The sequence below is a fragment of the Hemiscyllium ocellatum genome, chromosome 20 (assembly GCF_020745735.1).
Source record: "Hemiscyllium ocellatum isolate sHemOce1 chromosome 20, sHemOce1.pat.X.cur, whole genome shotgun sequence".
NCBI lineage: Eukaryota > Metazoa > Chordata > Chondrichthyes > Orectolobiformes > Hemiscylliidae > Hemiscyllium > Hemiscyllium ocellatum.
In genome coordinates, this window is record NC_083420.1 from 53,408,660 (window position 1) to 53,421,403 (window position 12,744).

Consider the following 12,744-nt stretch of genomic DNA (forward strand, 5'->3'; position numbering starts at 1 on the left):
GTCCCTGCACGGTGATTGGTTAGTGCGTGAGGCGACCTCAAAGTGATTGGTTAGTGTCTCAGCGTTCCCAGAGAGCTGTGCGGTCCAAGATGGCGGCGCCCAGTCCGGGACCTTTAGGCGGGTTCCCGTTCCCTTTGGGAAGTGACGCCGAGTCCGGAGCTGACCGATCCGGATCAAGAGCAGGAGCAGGAGGCGAGAAGGTGAAGAAACCCTGCCGGGCCTGTGTGGACTTCAAGACGTGGATCCGCGAACAGAAGAAGCAGGTGCCGAGAGAGAGAGAGCGCTAGCCGCTGGGGCTGGGGCTGGGGCTGGGGCTGGGGCTGGGGCTGGGGCGGGGGCGGGGGCGGGGGTTGTAAAAGGTGGCCTGGGGTTAGGGAGGGGAAGTGAAAGTGGTTTTGGGGAGGGGTTGGATTGGCTGGGGGGTTGAGGGTAGGTTAGGGGTTAGGTGGGGAAGGGGTGGGGGGCAATGGGACGGTCAGGAGGAGTGGTTGAGAGATGAGGAGGGTGACAATAGACAGAGACCTTGGTCCCTTGGAGCTGTGGGTTGCCGGAGTCGCCTTTCCTGACCGAGCAGCACGGATGTTTGGGGTGCCGTTCTGATGGAGGGGAAAGAGCTTCATTTCCATCGCACCTTCACAGATACAGGACTTCCCAAAGAGTCCTACCAGGGTTTCTGTGTTCATTTAAAGTCGCTGTTCTGTCGTGGCAAAGCAGCTGATAATTTGTGCATGGCAAATGCCCCCACACACCATTGCAGTAATGCTGTTTTGAGTCATTAAGTGTAAAGTCTTGCAAGGACTTAGGAATGTTGTTCCTGTTCTTTGAATTTGTTCCATGAGATCTTTAATATACACATGACCTTGGAGCAATGTCTTCTACGGTACAGCAGTTAGCCTAGGTTTTGTGCTCAAGTCCCTGCTTCTGAAGCATGAACCCACAACCTTCTGAATTAGAGACGAGCTAGAACTGATCTCCATACTATTGTGCTTTTTCGCACAATTCAGTAACATGCCCATGCACACAGCGTGAGTCCTTCTTGCATCAGTTAGAACAAATAGGTTGTTCATAGCCATTCATTAATTCTTGACTGTTTTTCTCGTCCACAATATTCTTATTATGAACGATAAACAAAAGTGTTTAAAGGAAGCCATTTAAAACAAACCTATTTTTAAGACTACTATGATTTTATATTGTACAATCTATCCAGACCAGTTACTTTCTGTGGATTCATTCTGATGAAGGCCAATCTGCTGTCTGCAGAGTGACTGTTCAAATCAATCATAGAATGCATTGAATTAATTAGGGAGGAATGCATTGTTGTCAGTGATTCTACTCAATTTTACTTTGTAGCCTGGGCAATTGGGGATAAATCTGAGCAATAAATGCTGCCCAACCAGAGAAGCCCTCATCCCATAAATCATTTCTTATTAAAAATGGATTGAGCAGTGGCAAATGAAACTTAATCAAGATAAATGTGAGGTGATGCACTTGGACAGGACAAATAAGGCAAGGGAACATCTGAATGGTGGCACCAAGGATCAGAGGGTACTTGGTGAGGGTGGCCACTGGTCATAGAGATGTACAGCACGGAAACAGACCCTTCGGTCCAACCCATCCATGCCAACCAGATATCCCAACCCAATCTAGTCCCACCTACCAGCACTCAGCCCATAATCCTCCAAACCCTTCCTATTCATATACCTATTCAAATGCCTTTTAAATGTTGCAATTGCACCTGCCTCCACCACTTCCTCTGGCAGCTCATTCCATATATGTACCACCCTCTGTGTGAAAAAGTTGCCCCTTAGGTTTCTTTTATATCTTTCCCCTCTCACCCTAAACCTATACCCTCTCGTTCTGGGCCCCCTGACACCAAGGAAAAGACTTTGTCAATTTATTGTATCCATGCCCCTCATAATTTTGTAAACCTCTATAAGGTCACCTTATTCCTCTATAAGGAATAGGGAAGTGATGCTGGACTAGTATAAACCACCAGTTTGGCTACAGCTAGATTAATGTAAACCATTCTGAAATCCATTTAATGAACTGATTTGATAGCACCGGAGCGAGTGCAGAGGAGATTTACCAGAATATTGCCTGGGCTGAAGAGTTTAAGTTTTGAAAAGAAATTAGACTGGGTTTTGTTTCCCTTAGTGGTGAGGAAACTGAGGGGGTAGGGGGATACGATTGATGTGTGTAAAATTAGGAGCAGCAGGGTAGACAGGAAGAATGGTAGAGCAGAAACCTTCGTAGCTTTGAAGAAATATTTGGATACGCTCTTGCAATGCCAAGGTATACAAAGCTATGGTCCAAATGCTGGAAAATGAGATTAGAGTTGTGAGGGGATTGTTTTTGACTGTTTGGACAGTTTGGGCACGTTTTTCCTGGAATTCAGAAGAGTAAGTTGTGACTCAATTGAAGTATGTAAGGGCTGAATGAACCTGACCTGGTTGACATGAAAAGATGTTTCCTCTGGATGAGTCCAGAACTATTTAAAAATTAGGTGTCGGCCTTTTAGGGTAGAGGTGAAGAGTTTTTTTTTCTCTCAGCATTGTGCGCATTTGGAACCCTGCCTTAGAAAGTGGTGTGGAGGTGTGGTTAGCCAGTGGGATAATGCCGGGTTATAGGGGTAGGCTAGGGGTCTGGGTGGTATGCTGTTCAGAGGTGTGGAGGTGAAAGCAAAGTGGCGCTGTGAATGTTTTTAAGGCAGAAGTAGTTATAGTTTCTTTATACATAAGGGAATCAATGGTGCCCTGGGTAGATGGAAGTGTGGGATCAGCCATGATCTTATTGGGGGGGGCAAGTGCTTGAGAGGGCCGAATGGCCTACTTCTACTCTTAATTGATTTTATTTTAGATTTGCTCTGCTCGTTCAACTACAGAATGTTGCAGAAGACCTGGATAAAGAGCGTCCTGTTGAATGCCCTTTAGACCGAGAGGAACTGGGGAGAAACACTTGGTCTTTCCTACATACAATGGCCGCATATTACCCAGACCAGCCCACCAATAATCAGCAGGAAGACATGAAACAGTTTATTTCTTTGTTTTCAAAATTCTTTCCGTGTGAAGAATGTGCCGAAGACTTGAGAGACAGGTTAGTGTTGTATAATTAATTTTGCATTTTCTTTTCGTAGTTACTGGGAGAATCCCTTGACCATCTTTTCCAGGCTCTCATCCCTCTGGGCTAAGCTGGAATAAAATATTATTAAAGTTAATTAAAAAGCAAAAGTAAATCTGATATTGATACAGTATCAAAATAAATAATCAAAATAAATAGTGATAACTTGAAATAACTTGGGTGGCATGGTGACTCAGCGGTTAGCACTACTGTCTTTCCTGATGAAGGACTTTTGCCCGAAACGTCCGTTCTCCTGCTCCTCGGATGCTGCCTGACCAGCTGTGCTTTTCCAGCACCACACCTCCACTGCTGTCTCATAGCTTCAGGGACCCGGGTTCACTTCCACCCTTGAGCGGTTATCTGTGTAGAATTCTCCCTGTGTTTGTGTGGGATTCCTCCAGATGCTCTGATTTCCTCCTACAGTCCAAAGATGTGCAGGTTAAGTGGACTGATCATGCTAAATTGCCCACAGTGTCCAGGGAATTGCAGGTTAAGTGGGTTAGTCAATGGGTTAGTGGGAACATGCAGGGTTACAGGGATAGGGTAGGGGGCTGGGTCTGGGTAGGATGCTGTTCAGGGGGTTGATGTGGACTCAGGGCTGAATGGCCTGTTTCCGTACTGTAGAGATTTTATGAAGTAACACCTACTTATGTTGCTATTTATTTATTTGATTCTCTCAACCATTTTATTGATTTTAACTGTGCGATTTTTGTGAAGCCTTTCCTTCCTAGTTTTTTACCTAAATTTAAATTAGGCTAAGTTGGCTTTTTGTTCTTCTTTTGTCTCCACTTTCCTATATAGTTTGCAAATGTTACTATCTTTAGAAAAATTTGTTTGACTAAAATCTGATCCTGTCTATGAAATGGAAAAACAAAAATTGACAGGGGTCATTCATTTAGTGAATATCAATTTCCAGAACCACTACCTTGCTTGCTGAGTTTATGGCAATTAGTTAAAAGATGGGACCCACCTCTGTGATGTGCAGCATTGCTTCCATCTCTCTACAAGTATATAATGGGTTTGTACTGAAGTCCCAGCTGTACAGATTGGCTGGTCAGGGGCCATGTGCTGTCTTTAACCAAGAGCTACTGTCTCCATGATACTTCAAAGGCTGTCATTCAACAGACATGGCTTGTCAGAAGGAACTTGTTAATTATTGACTTAAAGGCTTCTAATGTTCCCAAGTTCTGGTATATCTTGCATCGGGAAAGCTGTTCCATCGAAGATGCTGTATGGAAGCTGGACATTAAGGCAGGTTAAATGCCTGACCTACTGTGCATTTCCAGCGCCACACTTTTCGATTCTGACTCTCCAACATCTTCAGTCCTCACTTTCTCCTTGAGATTTTCTGTCAGTAGTTGTGTGGGAGAGTGATGTTTTCGAAGACAGGAGGCCAGGGTATATATTTTTATTCGTTGACAGGATGTAGGTATCACTGGCTAAACCAGCATTTATTGTCCATTAGGAGTCAACCACTTGCTGTGCAGACTAGAGTCAGATGTGCGTCAGACCAGGTAATGATGGCAGTTCCCTTCTCTAAAAGACATTAGTGAACCAGAGAATTTACTCCTAATTCCACATTTGTTAATGAATTCAAATTCTGCTATCTGCTGTGACAGGATTCAAATCCAGATCCTCGGAATGTCTCTTGATTGATATTCCCCTGGTAATACCACCAGGCCATCACCTCCCCCATTAAGTGTAGGGTTCCAGTTATGGTGTACATTGTAGTATTCAGGCGAGTGAGATGATGTCGTACCAGCTGTTGCAAGCTGCTTTGCAGTTCAGTTTTCACTCAGCCCCTCCTCTCCTAAAGGGCAGTGATCATTGTGAAGTGGTGGTCACTAACATCAGGTTGTTCTGTCAGAGGGGCAAACACAATTCAGCTCATCTAACCTTCCCTGATAACAACACTCGCTTGTCCAGCAGAGGTTAGTATCACTGAGCTCCACAGCATAGGAAAATGCCCTTTGGTCCATCGAAACTGTGCTGATCAAAAACAACCACCTAACTATTTCAATCCCATTCTCCAGCACTTGGCTCATTGTCTTGTATGCCTTTGCATCGCAAGTACACATCTAAATATTTTTAAACGTTGAGGTTTTCTGCCTCTACCACCTTAATAATAGGTTTTTACCATCCTCTGGGTACAAACGTTGTTCCTTGCATCCCCTCTAAATCTTCTGCCCCCCCCCCCCTTACCTTAAACCTGTTCCTATGGTCATTGATTCCTCTACCAAACGGGAAAAGTTTCTTCCTGTCTATGCCCATCCTAACTTTATACATCTCAATCGTGTCACCCTTCAGTCTCTTCTGCTGTAAGGAAAATAACCCCAATCTTTCCAATTTCTCCTCAAAACTGAAACTCTCCAGCCCAGGTAAATGTTCTGTCCACCTGCTCTAGTTCACTCGCATCCCTCCTGTAATCAGGGTTTCAGAAGTCTACCCAATACTCTTGCTATGGTCCAACCAATGTTTTATACAGTTCTGGTGTAACCTTCCTGCTCTTAAACTCTGTGCCTCAACTAATAAAGACCAGTATCTCAAACTGTGGTAGCCACTTTATCTACGTTCCACTTCCTTAAGGGACTATTAGCCATGGACACCAATGTCCCTCGGTGCTGGATAGCAAAAATAATCCTGTTCCTCTCTCTTCCTGCAAAAGACGTGGCACTGAAACCAAATGGAAAATACTGCAGCTGCAACTATGTTTTGGCACACATGATCTAAGAATCCTTTGAACCGATGTGATGTAATATGGTTGCTCTCTGTGAAACAGTTACATTTATGAAATGCACATAAGTAACTTGTGGTGATGTGGTTAATCATAGGCTAATGTTTGAGAGAGGTAACAGAGTGGTTGTGAGGTGAATGCTGTTTGATGTAGCCTGATGGTTGATATTTGGCCAATTGAAGCTGCACATTAGACAGTTGGAAAGGCTAGTGGCAGCAGGAAGGGAGCTGCATTATACAATGTGAATGCTTTTCTTTTAATTATCCATCTGAGCACTGGTATTCCTATGAAAAAAAAAGTGATTTGGATTTATGGTTCATGTTAGCAAGCTCTGCAGGATTGTCTCTGCAGTGTAGACAAACAGGAGGCTGGAGGAATGCAGCAAGTCAGGCAGCATCTGGAGGTACAGATGTCGATGTTTCAGGTGTAACCCATCTCCACCTCCTAACTTGCTGAGTTCTTCCAGCCTCCTGCTTGTGTACCTTGGATTCTAGCAGCTGCAGTTTATTTTCTCTCTATGATGTGGGGCAGTGTTAAGGGTAGTTGATATGAAGAGACATTGCACAGTGAAACATTGAGCAAACTTTGCTTTGGAATCCTCACATGATACTAGTGTTGTCGTTCTTCCAGACTGAAGACCATGCCTCCTGACACCAGCACCAGGTACAAACTTTCGCAGTGGATGTGCCTTCTCCATAATGACATTAGCAAGCGAATAGGAAAACCAGAATTTGACTGCTCCAAGGTGGATGAACGATGGAGGGATGGATGGAAGGATGGTTCATGTGATTGATTTAAAAACATTTCAAGTTTTATTTTGACTCTGACCTGTTTGATGTTTTTCTTCCCGATCTTGACAACATGCTGTTTACCCAATTTTGATAATATTGAAAATTACAAACCTTAATTTTCCCCACTTATTTCTACATTCTTGCCTCACTATTCCCAAATTAAGATAGATGATCTCTCAACGTGCTCCCTCACTTAGAAACATGGGAGACAGGTGATGGAATAATTGCACTTTAAACAATTGCTCTTATTTCTTTATCCTCTAGGGGGTGCAGTTGCTTCAGGATAGTGATTTGCTTTTGTGGTAAAGTCTCTCTTCTTCCTGATATTTCAAAATTTCTCCATCCAGCTGAAGTGATCACTTCAAATATTTGTTTCCATTTTGCTGTTAAACAGGTAATACTGAGCTATAGTAGCATAGAGGGAATCACGAATATCTTTGCGTGACTGAGCCTAATAAACCAAGCATAGTGAAGTTAACTTTGTGTACCTGTCAAAAGGTATTTTTAAACACCAGTTAATGAGTGAATTTATGAAATTGCTGGGATAAAGTAATTCTGATCTCTCTGAAGTGATGCAAGTGATGGTAAACAGAAACAAATTGCATCAATTGAGTTGAGTTATGTTAATGAATAATGATCAGTATCCAAAGAACAACATTTTAGTATAACTGATTTACATCTGTACTAATGTATTTTCAAGCCTGATTTTGGACTCTGGATTATATATGGCAGTTAATATTGGCACTGTATTGAATAGCAATTTTAAGACATTGCAATATGTATTTACAGCACAACATGTGAACTGTGCAATTTACGCACAATCTGCCGTCTATCACACCAACTCCACATTGATTGTTTTAAACATTAATGGAATAGCAAGCCAAGACATTTTTAGGTCTGTTATAAGGTTTTATAAGACTTGAAGAATATACGTCTGAAATATGCCTTATGTTGGAACAGTAGAAGATCCTTAATGGCAGGCTACAGCTTTCATCCGAATACTGTATCTGATCTTCACAGCTGAAAGACACTACAGATATTTTGGGATAAAATTGAAACAAAGGAATGGAGGACTCCTATAAAGCTCAGAAAAGTTGCAATAAGGTATTTGCACTAAAATTATGCAAATGCACCTCCTCTGGGCTGGTTGTAGAGTATCTGCTAAGATTTGGAGTTTGAATAACTCAGCTATCAATCATCATGCAAAGATTATTTCTTTAAACGGCCATACTTTATCTGTCCCGAAGGTCTATATGTAGCATCCTGCTGTTGTAAAGTTTCAATCCTGGGAGGAAGTGCATTCTACAACACTCTGCCCGTTAAAAATCAGTCGTTTTGAGTACCCAGCTGTGGGTGCAGGAAATTAATAAAATTTAAAATTATTGTATAAAAGTATGCAAAGCTGTGTTTGCTGCAGCTGTGATATTTAGTGGTAATTAAGTATGGCATGCTGTTTTCAACCACTGACAAGCATTCATGATTTCTAATTATTTTGTGAATTTGTTTGTTTGGTTGCTATGAGTTGTGTTGAGTCTAGACATGTGCAGATTGTCTTGATGAGTGAGCTAAATTGCCATCTGTTAAATCTGAAAATTGAGCACCACTCTCAATCAGTACCTGAACCATGCTGAGTGTGTTGCTTGGTAATGCAGTGGACACCCGTTTGGGGTATAATCTGCCTGTGTTTTATATATTCACTAATACTGCAAACAGGAGAATTGGCCATTTACCGTGAGGGATTGACTGATTTAGACTGTGTTAAAAATCACACTACTCCAGGTTATAGTCTAACAGGTTTATTTGTCAGTACTAACTTTCGGAGCGCTGCTCCTTCATGGAGCAAGATTATAAGATAGAATTTCTGCGTCTTATGCTCCTGTTCTACAGCTACCTGATGAAGTAGCGACGCTCCGAAAGCTTGTACTTTCAAATAAACCTGTTGGACTATAACCTGGTGTTGTGTGATTTTTAACTTTGTCCACCTCAGTCCAACACCGGCACCTCCACATCATGAGTTAGACTGGACATTGTGGTACAGAAGGTACTTAAATATTCGAAGCAACATGAGTGAGTTTAATAACCATAACCATTTGATATATTGAAGGGACCTTAAAATGTGCTTTTTTTTAGAAAAAGCCCCTTTATTTTAAATCAAATGATTATATTATGGGAACTCTCTGTTCTCATTGGTAATCACTATAACTCCCAGTTTAGGATGTGGGAGAAAAGCGCTCAATTTCAGTTTCTAAGGTTGGCCCATCATATAGGGAGATGCGGTATTGCTGGATTCAAAATTGCTAAAATGCTGCAAGAACTGACAGTGTTGCTGGAAAAGTGCAGCAGGTCAGGCAGCATCCAAGGAGCAGGAGAATCGACATTTCGGGCATGAGCCCTTCTTCAGGAATGAAGAAAGTGTACCAAGCAGGCTAAGATAAAAGGTAGGGAGGAGGGACTTGGGCGAGGGGCGTTGGAAATGAGATAGGTGGAAGGAGGTTAAGGTGAGAGTGGTAGGCCAGAGTGGGGGTGGGGGCGGAGAGGTCAGGAAGCAGATTGCAGGTTAGGAAGGTGGTGCTGAGTTCGAGGGTTGGGACTGAGATAAGGTGGGGGGAGGGGAAATGAGGAAACTGGAGAAATCGGAGTTCATCACTTGTGGTTGGAGGGTTCCCAGGCAGAAGAACTCTGCACCATGGCATTCTTGTGTACTAGACTTCAGTCACTGCATTATCTTGTTCTTACTGCATCAGCCTATAAGTACTTGTTTATCATTGTATATCTTCTGGAGTACCTGCCTACGTTGATCATTAGTGTAAAATTTGAATTTGTTACAAGAGTTTTGCTCAAAGTGTAGCAAATGTGTTTAAGGAAGACCAAAGTAAGATATTTAATATTGCACTAAATGATGGGAGCAGTCGCGTGTGAACAAAATTCTTGTTACTGATGCGAAATTTGAATATTCTGTTCTATTGTGATGGGAAGTTTACTCTTTTGCAAAATGTTCTTGTGCATCTTTTGGATTTGTCATGCTATAAAAACACCAAGGGTGGCCAATCTGCAAATGATTGACTTTAATAATGTACATGTTCAATAATGCACCTATCACATCAGATTCTGTACAGTACGATGTGAGAGAAACCCCGTCTACAATAGCCATTACATTCTCAAATCCTTGTACTGTCTCCATTCTAAAATCGATCTTCACAAATGAGAATTTTTTAAACAAAATAGAATTAGATTTATTTGTTCAAATAGCAATTACTTACAATTCAGTTGAATGAGACCATTTTTCCAAGATTTTGATTGAAGATGTAAATAATGTTTTTAAAATTTTGTACACTGCATTATGTATTTATAATTACCAGGTTGGTCACGTGGACAGTATTTACTTGATAATCCTCCTTTTGGAAAGTCAACTCTGTTCCCTTCTGAGCTGATTCTTAAATGAGCCCAATACCTGTGCCTCAAACACCAGCCATTGATCACCCTTTGAGAATTCTTCACAACCCCATAACTGTTGCCTTGCCCTGGATTGCATGGGTGTATCTGGATGTCCCTTTGAGGTTTATTTACTCTGCCCTGTTTAACTGTATTGTATGTATCCTAAGAGCCTCTCTGGTTTTCTTTTTGAAGCTGAATGTCATCACCTCTTCTGAGTTTGGAGATCAGTCGTTTTTCCTTCTGGATTGCTGTACTATGCTGTGCCAAATAGCAAAGGTAAATGCGTGACTATGAGTAAGGTTTTCAACTGAATGGACTTGACGACATAACCCAGAACAAGTTCCGGCACTCTACAGCTTTCTGCAGTCGACAGAGTTCAACAACCTTCAGTTAGATTTGATTTCATTTTGTCCTTTTTTTTTATTATTAATCCTCCAATTTATGTTTTGCTGGGTTTGTCTTGTCTGGTTTCTTTCTTCATTCCTATTTATTATATTCAGATGGGTTTTTATATTTTAAAAAAAGTCATACTTCATATAATGCTTCCTAGTTTTCCTGACAAGGGTGTTGTTTGGCCTTCTCAAATCACTGCAGACTGTTGTGCAGTTTTGTCTAGAGTGCTATTAGTCAAGATTTTGATGCAACAATGATAGAGTAACATTTTATACTTAAAACCTATGAATTTGTCTTGCCAGGAATGCAGAAACAATGTTCTGAGTTTGCATTCACTTCACTTTTTAGATGAAAGTGAGAGACAGCTCACTTAACAGCATTAAAAATCCTTTCATTGTCACATTTAATTCAAAAATAATCATAATTAAAAATGAAATCTTCACTTGAGGAAACAGTGGTTGTATTAGTTGGTAACAGGGTTTGCAGCAACAGGAATACAGATTTTATTCACCGAGCAGATTGACAATAATGATTTGAAGATCCAAAGAGGAAGACCATATTGGAAATAATATCATGGAGACTATTGTTCACTCAAAGTATTGCAGATTAAATAAATTTTCTTTTGAACAGCTTCCGTTTCATGAATGATCGTAACAATGGGCTGTAATTTAGTTATTGTAATAATTTTGTTTCACCTACGCAGATGGTTCCTTAGCAACCACGCTACCACCAGTGAACAGGAGACCTAACTTAAATAATTAAAAGGGACAAGAAATGACAGCCATTGAAATAATGACAGAACTGCTTTTGTTTTAGTTCCTTTTTTGAACGTCATTGGTCACCTTAATTGTGAGCATATGTTTGGACCTTTTGCCAGATGTGAAAACAAATAAGAATGTTTCTTTATATTTGTATCCCATGTCACAAGCAGCTGTTGTGTTGGAAATCATTGAATATATCAATGTTGCTTATCATTATTTATTTGGTTCCAGCTGTTGAATAAATATAATGTTCAACAAGTCCTTGATATTTGACTCGTCTCTGTCAGGAGGAGTTATGTGCAAGTCCAGTTAACTACAACAGTCTCAGGTCTTCTCCCAGTGCTATTAGGCAGGGAGTTCCAAAAGTTTGACCCAGTGATAATAGAAACTTTGCGACAATCTTCATGACAAACAATTAAAAATAACATCTCCATTGGAAGGAATCAAATCTTATGCATCAAATGGAAACCTTTCCCAGTGTCGAGAAAACAACGGATTCACTGAGAGCAGATTGATAATTTTAAAAAGTACAAAGGAGGAAGCCATGTCAGAGATCATAATGTAGAGTTTATTGTTGAAGGAAATTTTCTAAGGTGTTTGATAAAATGCTACATAATAGACTCGGCCAGGCAGCACAGAAACAGACCCTTTGATCCAACTTGTCCATGCCAATCACGTTTCCCAAACTAAACTCCTCCCATTTGCCAGCATTTGACCCATATCCCCCTAAACTTTTCATAATCATGAACCTACCAAATGACTTCTAAATATTGAAATGGTACCTGCATCTACCACTTCTGGTAGTTCATTCCCTACACAAACCACACTGTGGAAAACGTTGCCCCTCAGGACCTTTTTTAAAATATTTCTCTCTCACTTTAAAATATGCCATGTAGTTTTGAATTACTCTACCCTAGGGAAAAGACCCTTGCTATTCACCTCTTTGTTCCTCATGGTTTTATAAACCTGAGTAAGATTATCTTGCAACCTCCTATGCTCCAGTGGAGAAAAAAATGTCCCAACCTATCCAGCCTTTTCTTATAACTCAAACTGTCCATCTTGGTAAATCTTTTCTGAACCCCCTTCAATTTAATAATCTCCTTTCTACAGCAAAATTCTGAGCAAAATTTGGATTAAAGGACAAATGACAGAGTACAGTTTTCTTTTAGGAGACTGAGAGAACGTAATAGTTGCTCAACAGACTGGATGATACCTCCAGCGATAAGTATTTGGAATACTATCTATTTTTGGACCATTGGATATGATCACTGGCCAAAGGTTGGAGATGAGGCAAGTTTTCAGCTGCATTCAGCAATAAGGGTGCTCATAGAGGATTAATGGAAAACAGACTTATGAAAAAAAATTGTCAGATGAATTTAATGTTAGATAGTCCAAATTGATGAATCTTTGCAGGAAAATTTAAATTGTACTAAAAGTCTGCTGTGGATACAGTCTTTTAAGTTTGTTAGTTTTTGTTGGAGAGTGTTGGTGGGTTTGTGTGCTACTAGGATTC

General features: G+C 41.0%; 1 protein-coding gene across 4 annotated transcripts; it reads left to right on the forward strand.

Annotated features, from left to right (window-relative positions):
- Positions 1-74: 74 nt before the first annotated feature.
- On the forward strand, positions 75-11,415 carry gfer (growth factor, augmenter of liver regeneration (ERV1 homolog, S. cerevisiae)). Of its 4 annotated transcripts, none has more exons than XR_009645790.1 (4): positions 75-263; positions 2,882-3,093; positions 6,482-7,746; positions 10,270-11,415. XR_009645790.1 is itself a non-coding variant. In XM_060840872.1 (3 exons), exons 1-3 carry the CDS (start codon positions 90-92, stop codon positions 6,642-6,644), a joined length of 549 nt encoding a protein of 182 aa, XP_060696855.1. In that variant the 5' UTR covers positions 75-89; the 3' UTR covers positions 6,645-11,415. The 4 variants fall into 4 exon arrangements, 2 of the variants coding, with proteins under 2 accessions (XP_060696855.1, XP_060696856.1); XR_009645789.1 differs by having other exon boundaries at positions 6,482-7,036; positions 7,432-11,415; XM_060840872.1 differs by having other exon boundaries at positions 6,482-11,415.
- Positions 11,416-12,744: the final 1,329 nt, after the last annotated feature.

Coding starts and splice junctions, on each gene's coding strand:
- gfer (XM_060840872.1), top strand. CDS start 90: ATGGCGGCGCCCAGTCCGGGACCTTTAGGCGGGTTCCCGTTCCCTTTG. Junction 264..2,881: donor TCCGCGAACAGAAGAAGCAG/GTGCCGAGAGAG, acceptor GTTCAACTACAG/AATGTTGCAGAAGACCTGGA. Junction 3,094..6,481: donor GCCGAAGACTTGAGAGACAG/GTTAGTGTTGTA, acceptor TCGTTCTTCCAG/ACTGAAGACCATGCCTCCTG.